Here is a 22,126-nt window from a genome sequence, read left to right as displayed (position 1 = left end):
GAATGGTCTGCCTCTAGCTCTGCCTGGGGTCTCTCAGCTTTAACTGCCTAGGAGTTCTTCTGCTCTTCTCTAGTCCATTCTATTCTGTTCTTCTGTTCTGTGTTCTGTCCTGTCCTGTTTTTCCTTCTCTTATTCTCTTTCTTTTCTCCCTCTCTTTCTTCTCTTTTCTTTTCCCCTCTCTTCTTTCTTCTCTTCCACTCTTCTCCTTCTCTTCTCTTTACCTCTTCTGTGTGGCAGGACAGTTAGGTGTCTATTGGTAGACTGGAAACACTCTCTAGAAAAAGAATGTTTACTTTTAATTCTCTATAAGTTTGTTGCTAGCCCTGGCGCACTATGGGATGTTGTATATATGTATCCAATGTCATTAAATCATGTGAATTTGATTTGCTCATCATTTTAGTTACCTGTCATTTTTATGTGAACCAATTAAAACTATTATTCTGAAATATACAGTACATTGTTGTTGACCATTGACAGATTCAGTTCCATCCGAATCATAGCAGCCTTTTATTAAATAAGTACCCATACCCTTCTTTTCCAGCCTCTAAGTAGCCATCTCTCTTCTTTCAACTTTATAAATTCTACTTTTGCAGCTCATCCACATATGAGCATGGTTACATAATACTTACCTTTCTGTGCCTGACTTGTTTTAATTAACCTGGCTTCCAGGCTCTTCTGTATTATCAAAATAACAGGTTTTCCTTCTCTTTGAAGACTGACGAGTATCCCATTCTTTACTCACTCATACACTGATAGTTTCATTTCATGTCTTGGCCATCAGGCATAATATTCCATTAACATGTTACACTACTAGCATGTAGCTATCTTTCAAATTGTTCAACTTCTTTGACTATATCTTATGGGATGGGTGTGTCCTGACTGACTGTGTCTCAGACCCACGGCAATCCTAAGACTTTCCCCAGGTAAGGCTTGAGGAAATAGAAAGGTCTTCCTCCAGTTGTATTTGGCATGTCAACAGTGTACGGAATGTAGCAACCACAGCTTGGAAATGGTGGCCGCCTTGATGGCCTTAAATGGCTAGGCCTGGCCTATCACCGGCATGGTACTCCTGCTTTATTGTCTTGTAGGTGTGTGTAGTCACACCTACAGTCAGTAGTGGCTATCATTCTCAGTATCCACCTTCTCCAGCCCCAACCACACCCACATTCCATTCCCTGAGCTTCCTGATTCTCTGCTTTCCTGGAATGTGACTGCATTAGAGAGGAGCATGTGCCTCTTGTAGCTCCCCTTTAGCCTCCTCTTCCCTCTGCCACTCTCTGCCCATTTTCAATCCAGTTGTTTGCCAAGGACTAGCCTCAGCTTAGAGAGGGGTTCTGAAGAAGGGGTGTCTGAGAGCAGCAAAACAAATGACTCCAAATCAAATCATGGGTCCAAGTTGGTGGCCTATGTTCTACTGGAGTCAGCTTTCTAGCTTGCTTGCTTTCTGTTCTGTTCTATTCTGTTCTGCTCTCTCTCATTCTCTCTCTCATTTCTCTCTCTCAAGATCTCCAGACAGCTCTTTTTATTCTGCTCAAGACAGTTCTGCAAGGAGTTCTCTCTTGCTATTCTAAAACATTCTCTGGATCTCCTGCCGATCACAAGTCGTCTTTTATTTTTAATATCAATTCAGTCCTTTACTTCAGGTTTCCTTTTGATAATTCTATGAATCAGCATCATGTGACCCCAGCCCCTTAATTCTTAGGAGACAACAAGCACATATTTTCTTTTAACATTGTAAGAGAATTCAGATATCTGTCTCTGTTAAGCACAGACAATAAACTAGCTGGGTGGGACCCTGTCCTGAAATTACCATTTCTACCACACCTGGGCCTAAATCTGCTCTGTCTGGGGTTAACCTTGAACTCAGCAATCTGGCATCATTTGAATCTGCGTGAGTTTTTATCTTTCTGACAAGCTGGCTCATCAATGCAACTGCCTTTGCTCCTTTAGATTCGTGAAGATCCTCATAATTCATATTGCATCTTTATATTTTGAATAGTTGAGAAATTATTATATTTTGGAACTTCTTAGAGTTCTTTTCCATAGTCTTAAGGGCTGTCCTGAAGATCCTAGCATTTACCATTTTGCTAAAACATTAGCCATACCCTCCCCTCCCAGACTCATGCTGTCTTTTTGTTTGTTTGTTTGTTTGGTTTGTTTTGTTTTTTCGAGACAGGGTTTCTCTGTATAGCCCTAGCTGTCAAGGAACTCACTCTGTAGACCAGGCTGGCCTAGAACTCAGAAATCAGCCTGTTTCTGCCTCCCAAGTGCTGGGATTAAAGGCATGCACCACCACACCCAGCTCTCATGCTGTCTGTTATTATCTTGGAGTCATTAGTGTTTACAGGGAGGACTTTCCTTAAAGGAGGAATGTAAAATATGTACATTACTACATTACTACACAAACAAGCCATGACAGCCATCAACACTGTCCACATTTACTGGTCCTGCCCTGTCATTCTGTCCGCACCAAGGCTGTGTCAGACCAAAAAGTTGTGTACTTGCTATAGTTTGATGTTGCTGTCATAGGCTCTTAACTAGTTTTACCTATTAATTCCTCATCAGATACATGATTTTCAGATGTCTTCTCCCTTCCTGTGGGATGTTTCTTCATGTCGTTCGTTATTTCTATTGCCAAAGTAGAGCTTTTGGGTTTAGGGTTCTGCCATTTGTCTACTTTTTGCCTTGCTTACCTGTGCTTTGAGAGTTGTACCAAAAAATCCAATTCTAGATTAATGTATGTGGCTTTCCCTGTGATTTCTTTTAGTTGTTTTAACTTTACATCTTATATGTAAGTCTTTATTTTTGAGATGATTTTTGTGTATGGTTTGAAATAAGGACCCAATCCCATTCTTCCACCTGCAAACAGCCAGGTTTTCCAAACACATTTACTGAAGGGACAACCTGTTGGCTATGTATATTCCTGGTACCAGCTCAAAAATCATGTGAGACGCTCAAAAATCATGTGAGACGCTGTAGTGATGTCTCAGCAGTTAAGAGCACTGACTTTCCTTCTAGAAGAGAGGAGTCAGATTCTCAACACCCCCATGGTGGCTCACAATCTCTCTAACCTCAGGTCCAGGGACTCTGATGTTCTCTTTTGGCCTCTGGTGCACTGCACGTGGGTGGTGACTAGGCACACATGCAAGCAAAATGTCCATACACATAAAATAAAATTTAATTTTAAAAGATCAATTGAAATAAATATATGGGTTTATCTCTGGGATGTCTCTATTGTCCATTGCTTCTCATTTTATGTTGGTGACCTTTGCTTTATATATTTTAAAATGAGGGAGTATAATGCCTCCAGCTTTAGTTTTCTTCAGGAGATTTTGGCTATTTGGTGCCTTTTGTGGGTACATGTGAATTTAGGGAGTTTTTTTTTTCCTTATTAAAAATGACATCAGGCTGTTGATAGAAATTGCATTGCTTTGGGTGGTACAGATATCTCCACAAAATTAATTTTTCATGGATGTGGGATGCCTTTTTATTTGTGTTTTCTTCAGTTTCCAGCAAAGAGTTACTTTGCTTCTTGGATTTAAACACACAAATAAATATTTTTATTGTTATTGCTTCTTTAAGTACTATTATTTTTTTTTAATCTTCCTCTGGGATAGTTATTATCAGTATCTAAATGTTGATTTTTTTTTCTTGTCTTTTTAGAGTGTTGAGGATTTACCTCAGGGCCCTGTGCATGCTAAGCAAGAGTTCAACCACTGACCAACATTCCCAGCCTTATTAGTATCTAGAAATTCAACTAATTTTGTGCACTTATTTTGTATCCTATAACTTTATTTAAATCCCTTCATCAGTTCTAGCAGGTTTTTGAATGCTTTTATCAGTATATATTATACATAATGCTGGATTTCCTTATGACATCTTTATACATGTACATAATAAGCAATTTTAACAGGTTTTTGTTGCTGGTAGTCTTCAGCACTTCTACGCTTAAGATCCTGTTGTCAGCATATAAAGATAACTTTATTTCTTCTCTCCTATGAAGAGGCCTTTTGTTCTGGGACTTTTATTATATGTGAATCAGTGAAAGCTTTGATAACAAGCTTTCAGCTTTTAACATCTGGAACGGGTGTGAGTTCATCATATACATATTGAGTTGAGAGGTCTAACTACTTAGAGTCTTGATTGTGTATATGATTTTTTAAAAACTTTTTTATTGTTTGTAAATTTCACATTATGTACCACAATCCCACTCATCTCCGCATCTGTCCATAACTATCCTCCACCCTTCCCACCTCCCCTCAAAAGAAAACTAGAAACAAAACAAAAAGAAAAGAAAAGAGAAAAAGAAAGAAAATAAGCCACCTTGCTATGGAAGCTGGAGTGTGTCACAGTGGGCCACACATTACACACAGAGGCTTACTTGCAAAGGTTCATCCTAATGAGCCATTGATATGGTTCGAGGTCTCTGGCTTCTGCCCTGCTCTCAATACTGGATCCTCACTGGGGTTCCTCTTAGATATCCTGTGTCATGGAGTTCCTGCAACTTTGACTTTGCAGGGCTGGCTCCTTCACATGCTCCAGCAGTTCATAGATGGGGTAGATGGTGGGGTTGGCCAACTCAAAGCCCTGCATCTAAGCCTGGGTAGTAGCTTTATTGCTCACCCTGCCAGCCCTCCTGTCAGGGCCAACTGGCTCCTGCTCTCATACCATCAGGGACAGCTCTCCCATGTCCAGACACTAGAGCCAGCTCTACTACCCTGCCCAGGTTAGGTGAGGGTCTGCTCTCCTGAGTGCTACAGCCAATGAGAGGTGGGACAAGCTCATCTGATCTTATGCAAAGGGGGGGGCTGGTCTCAAGTCCTCCAGCGGGAAGGGTGGGGTCAAATCTGCACAGCACTCAGACATCAAGACTGACACAGGATCCACCCCAGACCAGGAGCATCTGCATGAGCTTTGGTGGTAACATGGGCACTGGACTACTTCCCTTTCTCTCCCAATTCTCCATCACATACATGCTCTTCTTAATGGCAGTGAGCCGACCATCTGCTGCCATGTGGTGACAAGCCTCATGTATATGATTTTGACGCCACCTGACAAGTTATAAGTCTTTTGGTCTTGTTTTACAATCACACAAACCTTTTTTTTTTTAATTAGGTATTTTCTTCCTTTACATTTCCAGTGCTATCCCAAAAGTCCCCCATACTATCCCCCACCCACTCCCACTTCTTGGCCCTGGTGTTCCCCTATATTGAGGCATATAAAGTTTGCATGACCAATGGGCCTCTCTTTCCACTGATGGCCGACTAGGCCATCTTCTGATATATATGCTGATAGAGACACGAGCTCCTGGGGGTACTGGTTAGTTCATATTGTTGTTCCACCTATAGGGTTGCAGATCCCTTTAGCTCCTTGGGTACTTTCTCTAGCTCCTCCATTGGGGGCCGTGTGATCCATCCAATAGCTGACTGTGAGCATCCACTTCTGTGTTTGCTAGGCCCCGGCATAGTCTCACAAGAGACAGCTATATCAGGGTCCTTTCAGCAAAATCTTGCTAGTGTATGCAATGGTGTCAGTGTTTGGAGGCTGATTATGGGATGGATCCCCGGATATGGCAGTCTCTAGATGGTTGCTCCTTTCGTCTCAGCTCCATTAAATTACGTGAATTATTCCTTGAAACCACCTCATTTCTTCCCTCCCCCTTAGTTTACTTTGGGCTTCTCTGTGCTTTCCTGAATTACAGTAATACTTCTGGATTTATCTTCTGCCCATGCACTATTTACCTAGACATCCCCTTTGATTTCAGATTCGGTGATATGTTCTCCCGGTCCGTGTCTTTGAATAGCTTCTCAGCATTGTCCTGGTCTGGCCTTGTGACTTCCTCTCCACCTTATCTCTCTTACCTCAACACACAGAAAAATCTTAATATCTCAACAATCCTGACCCATAAATGTTAATATTCTGGGGAAAACCAGGGTTCTAAAGCTTAGGTGAAGGTGTCAGAATTGGTAACATTCTCTTTGTATGGATTAGTAATGGCAGTGAAATTGACCTCAACTCTTCATTGATGGCTGAAAATATATATTAGACGAGTGACTGGGAAACATCCAGTTTCCACTGGTGGACGTTTCCCATTCTGGCAGTTTTTATTAGAGCAGGGAGTGGTGAGGGGGAAGGAAAGAGGGCTGTGGATTCCAGCTGGGAGCCAGTAGGAAAAGCACAAAGAGATAGGAAGTCAAGTGGGACTCTTCCTTCCCTGCTCAGGATGGCCCTTCCTACCTGGGGAAACCATGCTTCCCTTTGGCCTTTATGAAGCTGTGGCAGAGTTTAGTGCTTGCCGGCTGAGTGAGTGCTTGCACGATCTGGTAGAAGCAAGCCTGGGAAATGAGATGAATGGTATATGTGCCTTTTATGGCGCCATGAATTGTGAGAGCTGCCAATATAAGAAGTTGAAGAAAATGTGTTACAGAAAAGCAGCCTCCATCCATTGGAAGATCCTAAAATGGCTCTTCTGAACTAGACTCTATATAACTGACTCTATTCAGTAAATGATAAAACAAGTCTCTCTCATCAATAACAACAGTTTCTAGCTTTAGAAAAATAAATTTATACTTATGAGCAAGTTTTTCTATATTTATAAAGCATGAAAAACTTGATCAGTAATTATTTCACAAGGACCCTCTAGCAATATATATCACTATATATGCAATAGGAATATAGCATAAACCTATATTGAGTCATATATGTATATATATATACACACACACATATATATATGACCTATATTAATCAGTAAAACAAATACTCCTAAATTTAGTTATCTGCTCCTCTTAAAATATATCTTCATCTGCCCTATTCTCTACTATGTTTTACCATAATTCAAAAAAAAAGTTGTCAATTTTTTTGAGTGGGGGGGTGTTATAGTGCCAGTGAGATGACTCTGGGGTAAAGGCACCAAGCCTGACGATTGGAGCGACATTCCCAGGAAAGTAAGCTGTCTTCTGAGCACCACACACGCACCCATCTATGTGTACAAAAAATAATTCATTAAAGGTGTAATAAAGTTTTTAATGAGGTTTCTAAAGTAATGGTGTTCTTTCTGCAGATGACACAAAGACCTTCTGACATGTGGCTTAGTCCTGAGTACTACTATCATTCATGCACACACATGCACATAACACACGCATGCACACATATATATGGCACTTAACAATACAGCTGAGAAGTTTTCAACAGTATTTTTGCCTTTTTGAGTTTCGAAAACCAACCTTTAAAAATAAGCTGTGGGACGCAGGGCTGGGGTGATGGCCCAGTGGTTTCCAGCACTTGCTGCTCTTGCAGAGGACCGTGGTTCAATTCCCAGCACCCACACAACCACCTGTGCCTCCAGCTTCATGGGAACGGGCACGAGCATACCCAGATGCAGGAAGATCACAGAATGCTTTGTAGAAAATCTTCAGCATTATGAAAATGCACTATGGCATAGTTTCATACGATTTTCTGGTCTAGACCAGAAATGTAGTGTGCCAGGAAGAAAGGATGTGGGGGCAAAGGGAAAAATGCCACCCAGGCAGATGCTGGTGTGGCTGTGCATTGCCTAGAGAGCCCTAGGCTCACAGTGACAGATGAAAGGCTTGGTGTGGAGGCCCAGCGACACCACCCAGAGCATGACTGAGGAAACACTGTGAGAAAGAAAACCTGGAGGCAGGAGTTTGGCTCAGCAGTGCTCAGAAAACTTTGTTGTTGGACTGGTTAAAAACACTATATCACACAGCTATGAAAAAAGAGTTCAGGTACATTGATTATAGCCCAGTTCAATAATAATGGTTGTTAAAGGCTTATGCTGTCTTGAGAATAGAAATCTATCATTCCTCACTTTCAGCTACATGGGATATCATTTTTAACTCGGAACTATTGTCTGACCGAGCTGTATCTGAACAACAATGCAATATTTGAGATAGAAGGTACGTCTCAAACTTTCCTTATTGATTGAATGAATTTTCAATTAAATAATAGCTCTCAACTGTAATGATTGTGAACAACATACAAAATAGCTTTCATCATGTCTACTAAAATATGTACTATTTTAAGCCACCATATGTACATTTAAATTTTTTAAAAGTTACACTGCGTTTCTAGTCCATTATTATGGGTCTTGCTCAAAATTTCAAAGGGGTGTTTTTATAGTCGCAACAATCTACTACTGTCTAGTTGAGCACCAACTAGCTACTGTACAAACTAACCTTAGCAATATTTAGGAGTAAGTATAAATATAGGAGCTATACATTGCCTTAAAAATTTTTATTGGCTGTGATTTTATCAGCTGAGTTCGTTTCCACTGACCTGATTTTATAATAGTCTCTATACTGACAGTTTCAAGCCACATATAAAAGTGTATTATAAGTCATAATCAGGAGACATGACAAATTACTGGAGAAAGTACTTGACTTTAAACTATTGTATCATGAAACCAAGATGCCATCCATTTTTAGCACCCATGGCAAGCTCTTATACTGTTAAGGAAGAAGACAATTTAATTTAACTATGATGTAATTACCATACAGATTCATCCCATTTTCATTTATGTAAAAAAAAAAAGTAAAATTGTAAAATGTGCAATTCAGGAGAGCAAAACAATGAAATAAATATATGGTTTCCCACTCTACAAATGTCTGAGCTATTGAAAAGAATGCACTGAATGGGCTAGATACTGTTCCTTGGTTTGCATTATTATTCTAAGGAACACTGATTCACACGTGCAAGCACATGAATCACAAAACCGAACCAAAACAAAGAACATAACTCAAACTGGAGATTGAAACAAGCAAAATCATTGCCACAGGAAAATGACTAACATGGCAACGGGAGCCAGTAGTGGCTCTCTCGCCCCACAGGACAGTCCACTTTATTGCTATATGCTTAGTCACAATTCAGGATATCACTAATAGACACTTCTCACCAACTATAATGCATTCTCTTGCTTAATTACAATATCTAATTACTGTAAAAATGTTATCTGCATTTGTCGATTTAAAAAATAAATTTCATCTAAAAATGTTGAAAACCTTGCAGAAATATGTTTGTTTTTTAGGCCTGCATAATTTGCCTTCACTGAATATTCTCCTGTTGCACCATAATGAGCTCACAAACATCGATGCTACTATGAAGGAGCTGAAGGGAATGCAGAATCTGCGGAGCCTAAGTACACCCTGTGCTTCTATGCTATATATCAATAAGTTAAGACAGGGATAGCACAGCACACTTGTTCTTCTTTCCGGAGTTCAAGCCTCAAGAAGCAGGCTATGCCACAGGTGCCTAGCCCATTCTCTAGAATATGATTAGACTTTTTAAACACACACTTCCCAAAGTAATTACTTGTAGAGTGATAGGTCATGTAAGATGAAAATGACAAAAGTCACAAAAAGGCAGGTGTATATCTAAATCTACTCTTTTGGCTTTAGCACAAGAGTAGGTTGTATCATTCATATTATAGGGCTATCCCTAACAGGTACATCTGTAGAGGCAGAGGTGAGAGAGTCACCATTCTTGAGTGGGATTGTATCTGCTCAGGGCCAGGAGAAGAGGGAAGCCAGGTTGATGAGTGAAATGGGAGGGCTATGGCATTTTGGGGGGAGTGGTAAATGTTTTAAAGTTGACTGTTGTAGTAAGTGGCTCAAATCCTTGCATATAATGAATATTCATGACTTGTCAATCTTAAGTGGGTAAATAAATATGGCATGAGATACATAGTAATAAAGTAAGTTAGCAAATAACAACACTGTTGAAGATTTCATATATATGAGAACAGCCTTCATTCACATCCATTGAGTTGTGTCCAGCAAGATGCTAACTGCTGAAATGAAAAGCAATATATACTTAGGAATAGATTAAAAATGGTCAGTTGTGAAGTTCACCTCTCAATAGGCTATAGCTCTAAGGGTTAATGAACACGCACACAACTGCAAGGTAGGAGGAGTTCAGGTGTTTCAGATGGAAGCCCTTGCAGACCTGAGCTGAGAGACCTCTGCTTGTCAAGAGACAGGCATAGTCTCTTTTTCATCTTCAGAACTGCCTTAATCTATGGAAACTAGTATCGATGGTGAAGGTTCTGGTCAGATCAGCATGTAGAAGGACTAAGGCTTCCGCAGCTTTTCACTATTATGAGGAATATCTCACGTACTTAATGAAAAATGACTCCTATAACTGAAAGTAGACTTTTGTAAATCCAAATGGTAAAAATCACAAAGTCTCTGGCAAGTCCCATGATTACTTTAAAGATGTGCTAAGGCCACCTACCATTAAGAATTTTCTGAATTCTGATATTCCATCAGAGACTTGGATAGGTCTGTCTACTTTTCTAATCCTTTCATGTCAATCAATATTTCCACAATTAAAGGAGTATGTTAGGCACAGACCTCTCTTTTATCTTTGTTTTTCTATAAAATGGGTTTATAGCTACCACCTAGAATCTCTTCAAACACTGAGATAACTCTCTCAAGCAATTCTTAAGAAAACTCTCTGTCACTGATATGAGTTTGAAATAGGAAAACCAAATTGTTGTATATGTAGGATGTAAATAAAATAATTAAGAAGTTGCTTAGAGTATAGAATCTCTGCAAAGAGGTAAATAGACCCAATACAACTGATGCTGAGTAACCACTAAGTCTCTGAAGTCTTTCCTGTGAAGATAGTGTTCTCTTACACTGGTGAAGATACAAGGCTCAGAGATTTACAAAGTACTAATGTTGAAACACATCTGTGCCTTGTTTTATTGATCTGATCATTGATTCATTCATTCATCCAATGTTTGTAATTTATTCCTTTTTTTTCTGGAGGAAATCCCTGGGTCACCTTCCAATTCTGTATTGATGCCAGAGTTGAAGAAGAGAAACCTGATCTGGCCTCCTATTAGGTTTACATCTTGAACCCTAATTACTTAGGTTCATGAAGGAGCTCGGTGCAAAACTACTATTATCATTTTCTGTGTGTAAAACTCAATCACTTAAGCAAACTTGTGTTGTGAGACAACATACAGAGAACAGTATGCAATGTTGGCCTCTTAATGAAACAAAGCTGTACACTGAATCAAGATGCCTGGTTCAGAACTGAAGGTACCTGAAATCCAACCCCTTCCTACTTGTCAGACGTACATCTAAGAACACAAGTGCCCTGGCCGGTCAGGATTAGGGATGAAATACCCACACTCTTCAAAGGCAAGTCTGGCAATAAGACATCCATCTTATTACTTGTTGTGACAGTTAAAATCACAACAAGTAACTTGATGATGACATCATTCAAGTTACAGTAACATGTCCCACCTGAGAAGCTTGGCATGGGGTCATTTCCTTGAATTCAGTTAAAAAGAAAGTGCTTTCTGGAGATGCACTCAGGAGATGCCTAACGTTTGGGCAGTGATGTCCACATGCTAGGTTCTTAGGAGCCTCATTTGCCATCTGAGACTAGACTCTGCTCATTAAAATGAGAAAACTATGCACTGCCAAAAGTCATAACTCTTCTCAAGTAAGAAAACCATGTAAAAATCTGAAGTGTTACTACTTCAGTCTTAAGTTCTTCTGAGGGTGAGAAAATAGCCCGGGGCTAAGGCTCCAACCCATTTCAGCATTGCACCCTCCTCTACCATTTATGAGAAAAAATTGCTAGCAATTGCCCATGAGACGGAGGGGCTGGGAGCTTCAGGGAGGCCTGAAGTCAGCAGCAGAGTGTGAGGTCCCAGTGCCTGGAATTCCTGTCTTCCAGACCAGGCAGGGCCCCACCTCGTCTCTCCAGGAGGTCTACCTCTCCACACCCTCTCTGTGCAGGTCTCCTTTCCCCTTCTGTCCTCCAAACTGCAAAAGGGAATCCTCCTATGTCCCAGCCCACTGCACCAGAAATGACTTTGTCTCCCTGTCCCTCTGCCTGCCCCTTCACCAGCATGCCTTACTTAGGATTTCCATTGCTGCGATGAAACACCACGACCAAAAGCAGATTGGAGAGGAACAGGTTTATTTGGCTTCTACTTCCACATCATAGTTCATTACTGAATGAAGTCAGGACTGGAACTCAAAGAACGCAGAATCCTGGAGGCAGGAGCTAATGCAGAAGAAACCTTGTTCCTCAAGGCTTGCTCAGCCTGCTTTCCTTCAGAGCCCAGGACCACCAGCCCAGGGATGGCACCATCCACAAAGAAAAGACCCTGCAGACTTGCCTACAGCCAGATCTATGGAGACATTTTATCAGTTGAGGTTTCCTCCTTTGAGGTAAACTCTAGCATGTATCAGATTGTCATAATACTAGCCAGCACACCATAGTAAGTGAAAGCCATCAACCAGGTCCTGAACCCATTCTCTTGCTGCTACATTTCATTCTTAAGTGTTCTGCCTTTCACTAAACACACTTAGCAACTTGTGTTTCATCATAAAGACCTCCCTAGTGGAGCCTCAGAGACAATCCCCAACATTCTCTCTTCTTGACATCAGCAATGCGCTAGTCTCTGCCTTTGACAAAAGGCAAGGAGAAGGATCCTGGGCAGAGGGGTGGATCTCAAGGCCTCTTCTTCTGAGTCTATCTTTAATACCCTTGAGTATAAGCTGCATCTTCTAAGCAAGATGATCGACCAATCAAAAGGAGTTCCTAGGTCTTTCCCAGATGCTCGCGTGAAATAGACAATGGTCTGCTCCCTCCACTTTCCAGCTCTGCTCTCTCCCAGTTTTCCTGCGAAGTAAAGGATGATGGCCTTAGTGCATGATATGGTAGCCCACAAATTTCGAAGCAGAGAAGGCTAGCGGGAGAGACGGTGATCCTGCTTTGCAGAACCTCGAAATCCACATGTCTGATTATTGATAAGCAACCTGAACTTCCTTCCACAGGGTGATGTTTTTAATTCCTTCATTTTCATTTTCCCCATCTATTAAACCCGATTTGTTGATTGTATCACTTTCCCTGCTTGGAGACAGGGTCTCATGTAGCTGAGGCTGACATCTAACTCCCGTTGTAACCAGGAATGACCTTGAACTTCTAATCCTCCTGCCTCCACCTCCATTGTGCCTTGATTATAGGTGTATGTTACTACATTCCCCCCCCCTTTTTTTTTTCTGTAATGAGGAAGATTGGACACTGAGCTTCATGCTGGGCAAGCATTGTAGCTACTGAGCTAAAAGCCCAGCCCATATCAACTTGTTTTTCTAAAGTGCTTTAAGAATATTTGGGTTCCTTGAGCTAGAAAGATGGCTCAGCTGTTAAAGGCCAAGGCTCATAACCAAAAAGACAAGGCTATTTGGGTCTGTTTCCATGCAGACTTTTAGGTTCTGCTTTAAAATTTTTGGGTTTTGTTTCATTCTTCTTCATCGTCTTTTTTTTTTTTTTTAAATCAACAGCAGCCAATGATTTAGATGGCTCTATCATAATTTTCTGTCTTCCTCTTGTCTTTCATTGAGAAACCTCCACACGTGTGACTCATCTAACGCAAGTTGCTGCGGTACAGTGGCAGAGACATTGTGATATATTATTGGGTAGATGTAAATTGCTTAGACTCTGACTTCCAAATTAAGATAAGCAAGACAGTGCTGGCGCCACTGAGGTGTACTTCGTAAGTAGCCTAGAGGGAAAGGTGGATTAACTAGTATTAACCTATTGAAAGCGAAAGTGTAAGCGATTTTGCTTCATAGCTGCTACAGGAATGTGCCCATACATCACACGAAGCTTTCAGAACACTCAGACACAGGAAACTGATTTCATATCTCAGAAACTTAATTTATGGTAATTTAAGGACCAGCCATCCAAAATGCATAAATCCAAAATGTTTAATACTTAAACTAGCATCGATGGTGTGGGGGTTGGTGGGGGAGGGTGAAGGAATAATGGAAAATAAGATTGCTTCCTTCTAAAATGCAAGAGCCAGAGAAGAGTGAAGGAAAAGGTTGAAATATCTTCCATATTATTTACTTTTGAGCTCTGCCACATAGTTTCTGTTTAAGATGAGATGGGCAATATACCACCTTGAGCATGGCCTTTGACTACCTAGAAGTCTTGGTGGCAAGCTACGTGGCAGTAATCTGGGTGTGGTGCTTTATTTAGCTGCAGGGAAGTGCTTGTCTTTGTAGCAGGAAAGCCTGAGTCCTGTCCCTAGAACCTATGGAAAACTAGACTGTGGTGTGCATGCTTGTGATCTCAGCACTGGGGCAGTGTGGAAAGGAGGATCCCTTGGGTCCCCAGACGAGGCTAATTGGTGATCGGCTGGTCAGTGGAGAGCTTGTCTCAAAGGAGATGGATCAGATTATCTGAGGGTAATACCTAAGGTTGTCCACACAGGTACACACTCTTGCACTGGCATGAATACACACACACACACACACACACACACACATGCATAATGAATATTTAAGAAAAAATTATTTGAGTAGAATTAGAAAGTTCCGGGAAAAGAAGTGAATAGTAATGTTCTCAGAGGTAAAGCCTATGTGGACCACCATGAGTAAACACCCACAGCTGAAAGATGCTAAGAGGTTTCTCATAAGCATCACATGCAGGCAGCATGGCTGCCCAGTGGCTCTAATAAGCATATAAATGGGGGGTGGTGGTGTCAGCTCGGATTACACAGGAGAGTCACTGGGAAACTGACTTCTGCTCTAAAATGCAAGTGACTTTTTCCTCCTTCAGAATTCTCACTAAAGACAATCATGGTTTGCTTTTATGACCCTGAGGAGTGGCTGAAGCTGTGGGGTGTGATCTCTTGTGGGCCTTTTCAGATTGGTCCTTATTTTCTGGTTTTATGTGCATCTATGCAGTTACCTCGTCCGTACTGACAATTAATTGTTCCTGCTTTAAGTTCCTTTAAGAGTAAACGTTAGACCTTTTTCCCGTCCTTGTTACTGAAGTCTGGAGTTTTTTCTTTGTCATTTCCCCTCACTCCCCCCAGCACACACCCATCTGTCTGACCACATCTGACTCTGACTCTGTCTGAGTCTACATCTCCATTTACCTTTCCTCATTCCTCTAACTAGTCTTGTTGTGTAGCAGGTCTCTGCCATTGTTACTTCATCTCCCTTTAAAGCTCCCATAAGGATTCAAATAGCCAAGAAAGTTTGTGTTGATAAAACCCATATCTCAATGTCTTATTACTGACAGAGAATACATCCAAGTTTTGTTTTTCTTCAATTTTTAATGAAGAAATTTTTAATGAATGTTTGTTTTTTCAAACATGCCTCTCCAATCTTCTTTATGTTGCAAACTATGCATTTTAAATGTTAGTAGGTTTTTCTGGGCTTCTGATGCCTGATATTATCATCCCTTTATTAACAGCCCCTGTGTTTGATGAATAGTCTTAGATTTAACCATAGTAAAGGAGCCACATTTCTTTGGGTGACACAGCTGTGTGGCCGCTGGAGCCCTTCGCTCTGCTGCCATCTAGTGGTTCTCTGCTTTATGTTTTTTTTTTTTTCAGAAGTATTTCAGATGCCACATTGAAAAAAAATCATACAAACTTCATTTCTCATTTAATGTTATCAGAGGATGCAAAGATAAAATATGTCACTAGAAAATAAAACATTCAAAGTTTCTAACGGAAGCATTGTATAAATGTCCCTCCGTGCTGATGACGACGGATGATTACTTCAGAAGTATCAGGATCGGTACTGCTCCCATGAGGCCCTTCCTCCCCACCGCTGTCTTGCAAAGTTATGTTCATTACCCATCTCTTAGCCACACAAGTCTTACAGAGGGATGTGAGAGGAGCCATGGCATCCACATCGGTGTAGCTCCTGCTGAGATCTCCAAGTGCTACTGGCATGGGCATCCTCTGAGCATAACGACAGTGGGGTTCAGGAAGAAATCTGTCAGGACAGTGTACCTGTATCCACCCCACCCCACCCCCCCCAACCCCATTACTCCTGAGACCAGAATAACTCCAAGTAATCTTTTGTGAAAAGCAGCCTCAAGACTTTTATATAGCTAGCATCTTGTTCTTCCCTGGCAAATTTACCTATGGACATTTAACAGTTTCCTCTTTTGTGCTAGATCTGTGTGAACCTAGTGCTGTTTCTTATGGGCAGTAGCAACCAGTGAACTTTGACTGACTGAATCCAACAGATAGTAAAATATGTGGTGCTCTAAATAGGGAAGTGCGTGGTGAGGCTGTGGCCAGACAGCAGGCACAGCTGCTCACCCACCCTGTAGTGGTTATCCTTGTCCTGTCCACGAGTCTTCATTGTCTGTCTTCAGAGGTGGTAAAGGGAACTATTGTGAAATCTGACATCTTATTTTGTGTTCTTCCTTTGCAGGTCTGTACCAAAACCCTTTATCCCAATATAACCTCTACCGCTTGTATATAATCTTCCACCTTCCCGGACTGGAGCTGCTTGATCGGAAGCGTAAGAATGCTTTAGGGAAAAAAAGAAAGGAAGGAAGGGAGGGAGGGGGAGGAGAGAGAGAGAGAGAGAGAGAGAGAGAGAGAGAGAGAGAGAGAGAAGAGAAGAGAAGAGAAGAGAAGAGAAGAGAAGAGAAGAGAAGAGAAGAGAAGAGAAGAGAAGAGAAGAGAAGAGAAGAGAAGAAGAGAAGAGAAGAGAAGAGAGAAGAGAAGAAGAGAGGAGAGGAAAAGAAAGGAAAAGAAACACAGGACACCTAGTGAAAGAATACTTCCAGCTAATTTGTTTATGTGGATATGTGTTTACTTACATGTTTGTACATGCACTACAGATCTGCCTGGTACCCTCAGAGGCCAGAAGATGTTGGATTCCCTGTAAAGTTACAAATAGTTGTGAGCCACCTTGTGGGTGCTGTGAATGGAAGAGCAGCCAGTGCTCTTAACCACTGAGCCACCTCTCCTGTTCTTGACACCAAATTGTTTACCGCCTGACATTTTGATTCTTTCTCTTTTCTTTTCTCTTCTCTTCTCTTCTCTTTTCTTCTCTTTCTCTTCTCTTCCTCTTTCTTTCTCCTTCTCTTCTCTTCTCTTCTCTTCTCTTCTCTTCTCTTCTCTTCTCTTCTCTTCTCTTCTCTTCTCTTCTCTTCTCTTCTCCTCTCCTCTCCTCTCCTCTCCTCTCCTCTCCTCTCCTCTCCTCTCCTCACTTCACTTCTCTTTTTTTATTTTTGTTAAGACAGAGTTTCTTTGTGTAGCCCTAGCTGTACACCAGGCTGGCCTTGAACTCACAGAGATTAGCTTACCTCTACTTCCCAAGTGCTGGAATTAAAGGCGTGTATGTCCACTACAGACTCAATACTTTGGATTCTTGTCACAAAAAGTGATTTGTAGAGAATCTCTTAAAATCTAAATTCTAAAAGTCATCTTCTTTAAAATTCTATATATTATTAAAATTGGCATACCCAACAGTGACTTCTCACACATGCCTATTCATTCATATGTGCATATATGTCCATATATGCATGCATTCTGTTGTGTACTTTTGAGGCCTAATTCAACCAAGCACATATGATCTATCCCTTATCCCATTATTTTGCTAGCTGTAAAGACTATCCTTTATCCTTTAGGGGCTGTTACTGTGAAAGTCTGCCCGTGAGAATATATCTCCTTCCCAGCAGTGGTGAGGGTATGCAGAGTGTCTCCTGTTCTCATGTCAGTCATATGCTGATATGTCCTAGAAAGTCTCAGGAGTGTGCTAGACCACAGGATTGAGTGCCACTATGGCAGGAGGATATCAAATGAGTGCTTGTGAGATTGGATTAATAACTGAAATCTCCTTGCATAATGGTTCAACAATATTGTCATATATAAGTTAAACCTACTTCTCTGTGTGTGCATGTATGCATGTTTGTTGGAGCACACTTGTATGTTGATGTATGTGCACACATGCATGTATGTGCTATCAGAGGCAGGGTCTCATCTAAACCAGATATCAGCAATTTGGCTGGTCAGGCAAGGCAGATTGCTCAGATTTTTTTTTTTTTTTGAATCACTCGGTACGATTTTGTTAATTTTAAATATTATCTCTCTTTTCCTTTATTAGAAATTACAGAGAAAGAGAGAAGATCCATGATTACCATTTTTAACCATAAAAAAGCTCACGTGATTCAATCAGTAGCATTTGGAAAACGAGTGGATGCCTCCTGGAACCCCAAGTTACCAATAAAGCAAAAGTGGGTCAAAAAACCTCCCTCAGGTACAGTGGAAAAACAAAACTGAGATAAAAGCTCTGTAAGCTTTCGGCACACTTGACTGCAATAATAACTGTAACTTCCCTGTATAGTGAAGTACCTTCTAATTAATTTCCAATATTACATCTTATCTTCATCTTTCCCCTGTTGATACAGTGAATAATGTAATTTTCGCTTTCCCTCACCCATGTTACATGATTCAGTATGGTAATAGTGGCCCCGGGGGGCGGGGGGGAATGCCTGAAGCCCTTGTCCAGTATCCAGTGAAAGAAAAAAAAAATAAAAATAAAAACATAAGCCATCATTGTTATTACCAATGACACAAAACAGTTTTCTCAACGGAGGGTACACTCTTTTATGATGTAGGGAAAATATTAAGAAGAAATGAAGATCATTTGCACTTTTACCAGCTAGAAATTAGCACTATAGTATTTTGGTTACACTCACACCCAAGGTGTTACATAGAAATATTACATTTCAGTTATATTTAATTAGTTGACACGTATTTTAAATAACATAAAATCCAAACAGATTTATTTTTGTCACATAGCAAAGGACACAGGAACAAGGTTCATGGAGCTAATATAAAGTTCTGTGACACTGGAAAGAACCTTGACAAATTTATCTACGTAATGTAAAAGCTATGGTGCCACACGGGGACAAAATTAAAACACAAACTGGAAAAAGCATTGCGACATGGAACAGGTGGACGCTGAGCCTGGCGATCCCTGACAGGCTTTCAGAATTCAATTTGTGTAATCCCAGTCGGAGAGCAAAGGATGCTGCCAGGCACAAAGTGCTGGGCTAGCATGCCCAAAGTTGGTTTGATCTCCAGCATTATCAGAGAAACAAAACAAAAACAGAAAGTCCTAGCAGGGTAGCACACGATGCATTCCTGTATCTGGAGGTCTGAGACAGGATGACCATCTGTCCCAGGTCAGCCTGAGCTATAGAAGAAGATCCTGTGAAACCAACAAATAAGATCAACAAAACTCAGAGTGGGGTGGGGAAACAGGCAGTGAGTAACTTGCTTGCTGGACAAGCATGAGGCCCTGAGTTAGGATTCCCAGGACTAACAAAAAGCCCAGAGTGACAGCATGTGCCCATAACCCCAACACTGGGGGAAGAAAGGCCATGGGGTGACAGCCAGATCCCTGAAGCTCACTGGCAGTGGAGCTGAAAAAAAAAATGGGTTCAGTCTTGGGAGAGGCCTTGTCTCAAAGATAAGCTGGCAGAGACGGAAGGGGACACTTAACATGGCTTCTGGCTCTGCCTATGCACAGACAAGGTGTGTGTAGCTACATACACCTATACATCATCTCCATCTACACACATGCAAGTGAATGCACCTACACCACACACACACACACACACACACACACACTCACACACACACACACTTAAATCCAAATAAAATAAAAGCCCAGTACATAAAATGACAAATCGCACAAACTTTCTAAAAAGTAAGAAATGGATACAGTTAAGTTAGCTTCAATTATTGCCAAAGACAGGCAACCCAAAGCAATAAGATAGCATTTCCATCTAACACGGATGGGAAAAACTTTAAAGGATAAAAATGAGAAAATAAAAGCAGTGTGTGCTATTTATGAAACCATGAACTAGGTCAACTGCCTTGGAGACCAGACTGCAGTGCCTTTCAGCATATAAAATATCCAAGCGACTTGACATAAGAATGCAACTTAAAGTCTCTTCTGTGAGAGTATATGCACACATGGATAAGAAAAACAGGCTCTCTTCATGATGCCTTTTTATAGGACTAAATACAGAAGATGGTTATTCATGGCGAAATATTGCACTACTGGCCATTCATACAATACAAACTATCCCAGTAGAGACTTATCCCATGATATATTTGTAGTACTTAAAAACATAAACTTGTAATGTAGGGTGATAACAGAGCAGCGTGTGGAGTGTATGTCACACATTCACATGAGCGCAAAGGTGTGCACACCTGTGAGCACACATGTAGACACTACATTGGGACACTGGGTGGCTTCCTCTATTGCTCTACGTTCTCACCGAACAGGATGGTCACCGCTGAAACTAAGGCTTTGCTGGTCAGAGGGAAAGAGGAGAAGATCTGAGTCAAAGCAAAGTTCCAACTGTACATGACAACCCAATTCTGGAGATCTCATGTAACATAACTATGGTTAACAATCGTGCGAAAATACGCACACCCAAAAGCCAATACGGTAGCTGTGTCAGATGCCAGATATGTGAACTATGTAACTATGTATGTAATATGCAACTATGGCTTGTTATTTCACAATGTGTGTGTGTGTGTGTGTGTGTGTGTGTGTGTGTGTGAAAACATCTAGTAGCATGTCATAAATATGCATAATTGTTACTTTTCAAATATATCTCAATAACACCTTGGAGAGAGAGAGGGAAAGAGCCTGGGGACAGAAGAAAGAATGGGAGACTTGGGCAGCCACTTGTGAAAGGCATGGTGCCATGGCTCTTGGCAGTCTCCTCTCTTGTGGACTGGCAGGAGCTCACACTGAAGGCTTTAGTGACCCAACAGGTGCAGATAAGTTCTGCCTTTGGTGTGGTACCAGACATTCTGAAGAGGAATAAACAAAGCCATGGCAGACCCTGAGAGCTCCAGGCTATGGGGTCTGGCCCTTCAGCACTAAAGCTCTGGAAGATGGAGTCTTGTGATCTGGGATTTGTTTATTCTTTCTTTGAAGTTCATGCCAAGAGTCCAAATGGCTGAGATGGCCTTAAAGACTTGTCCTGACTACTCAGCAGAAGTTTCTTCTGTGTATGAACCTTGCTTATAAAATGGACAATGGAGTCCACCCAGTTGGATTTCCTTGGCAGCTAAGCTGATTCAGCATACTGCTTTGAGATTTGCCGCATATTAAACACTACCCCAAAGTCTAAAGCAAAATGCCTTACCTATTGGAAATTTTCAATTTTGTATAACTTATAAAGTCTTTTTTTTTCCTTTTTGTCAATTTCCTTGAAAAGCTGACAATCTCATCATGTTTAAGTGCCGACCAAATGTTTGAAAAATACTAATTTGGAATTTTATTTTTAGATTTTGCATTTGGGGATAATGTTGACAAGTAAGTGGTTTTTTGTTTGTTTTTTACTTCTTTCCTTTTATTGACAGACTGTTTTATAATTGTCTCATTTCTAAATTACCCTTATCTTCTAAAATAGATTTTAATTAATTAAAAGCCATTAGTCTTTCAATCAATAGAAAAATGGTTGTTTTTCTTTGACAAATAAATTCCAGCTATGTGTTCATATTTGGCAAGTTCAGGCTTTTAATGTGATTATTATAACCTCGAGTAAGTGAGCAGGTGATTAGATTTATAAAACATTAAAACTTGTTAAGAACTATTAGCTATTCCAAGTGAGAAACTTCATTTGTTTGCTTTGCCTCTAAATATGTTCCGTAAAGTCGATTATCATATAGATTAACATCTTACATCATCTAGAATTTACATTTCCCAAAGCAAATAGTTCATTAATTCTACAGAGGACATTTCAAATTCATGAATACTAATGAACTTTAAAACCATTACTTTTCTAAGTATGAGTGTTTTCTCTAGATTCAATGTTAAAAAATATTCTCATAACATAAAAGATATGCAAAAAAAAATAACTTCAAGTAAAAGGTTTACAATATCAATATGCATGATACCAGAAAGTATTTCCAGCTCGTCTTTTAACAATTTTCCACTAGGAATACATGAGCACGTGAGACTTTTATAATAGATCCTGAAATATACCCACACGCTCCACTTTACAAATAAACCACGCACACAATAAAAGTTGTGTCCCCTGGCCTGAAAGCCATGTCAGTAAAGTTCACAATTTTGGTGAGAAATTATGCGATTTATTCATTTAAATAAAAACTTCAGGGCTTTAGGTGTGCTCCAGAGGTAAATAAAACACTTCCCTAGGAAGTATATGGCCCTGGTCACCACACTACACACAAACACACACACACACACACACACACACACACACACACACAGGAAGTCACGCTGGCCAGACGCTTGTTTTTGATGTAACTGCTACCTTCTCA

General features: G+C 40.7%; 1 protein-coding gene across 1 annotated transcript in view; it reads left to right on the top strand.

Moving 5' to 3' along the window:
- Positions 1-22,126, top strand: part of Lrrc72 (leucine rich repeat containing 72) — a 48,032-nt gene that overhangs the window by 25,557 nt on the left and 349 nt on the right. Inside the window, exons 4-8 of the mRNA XM_021179453.3 lie at positions 7,841-7,922; positions 9,050-9,160; positions 16,233-16,322; positions 17,916-18,068; positions 21,128-21,155. Coding sequence (XP_021035112.1) covers positions 7,841-7,922; positions 9,050-9,160; positions 16,233-16,322; positions 17,916-18,068; positions 21,128-21,155 — 464 coding nt within the window. The remainder of the gene's footprint in view (positions 1-7,840; positions 7,923-9,049; positions 9,161-16,232; positions 16,323-17,915; positions 18,069-21,127; positions 21,156-22,126) is intronic.

Source organism: Mus caroli, unplaced genomic scaffold (assembly GCF_978045245.1).
Source record: "Mus caroli unplaced genomic scaffold, Mus_caroli_1 scaffold_14, whole genome shotgun sequence".
NCBI classification, from domain to species: Eukaryota; Metazoa; Chordata; class Mammalia; order Rodentia; family Muridae; genus Mus; species Mus caroli.
The sequence above is the reverse complement of the archived record's forward strand: the minus strand, read 5'-3'. Positions and strand labels throughout refer to the sequence as shown.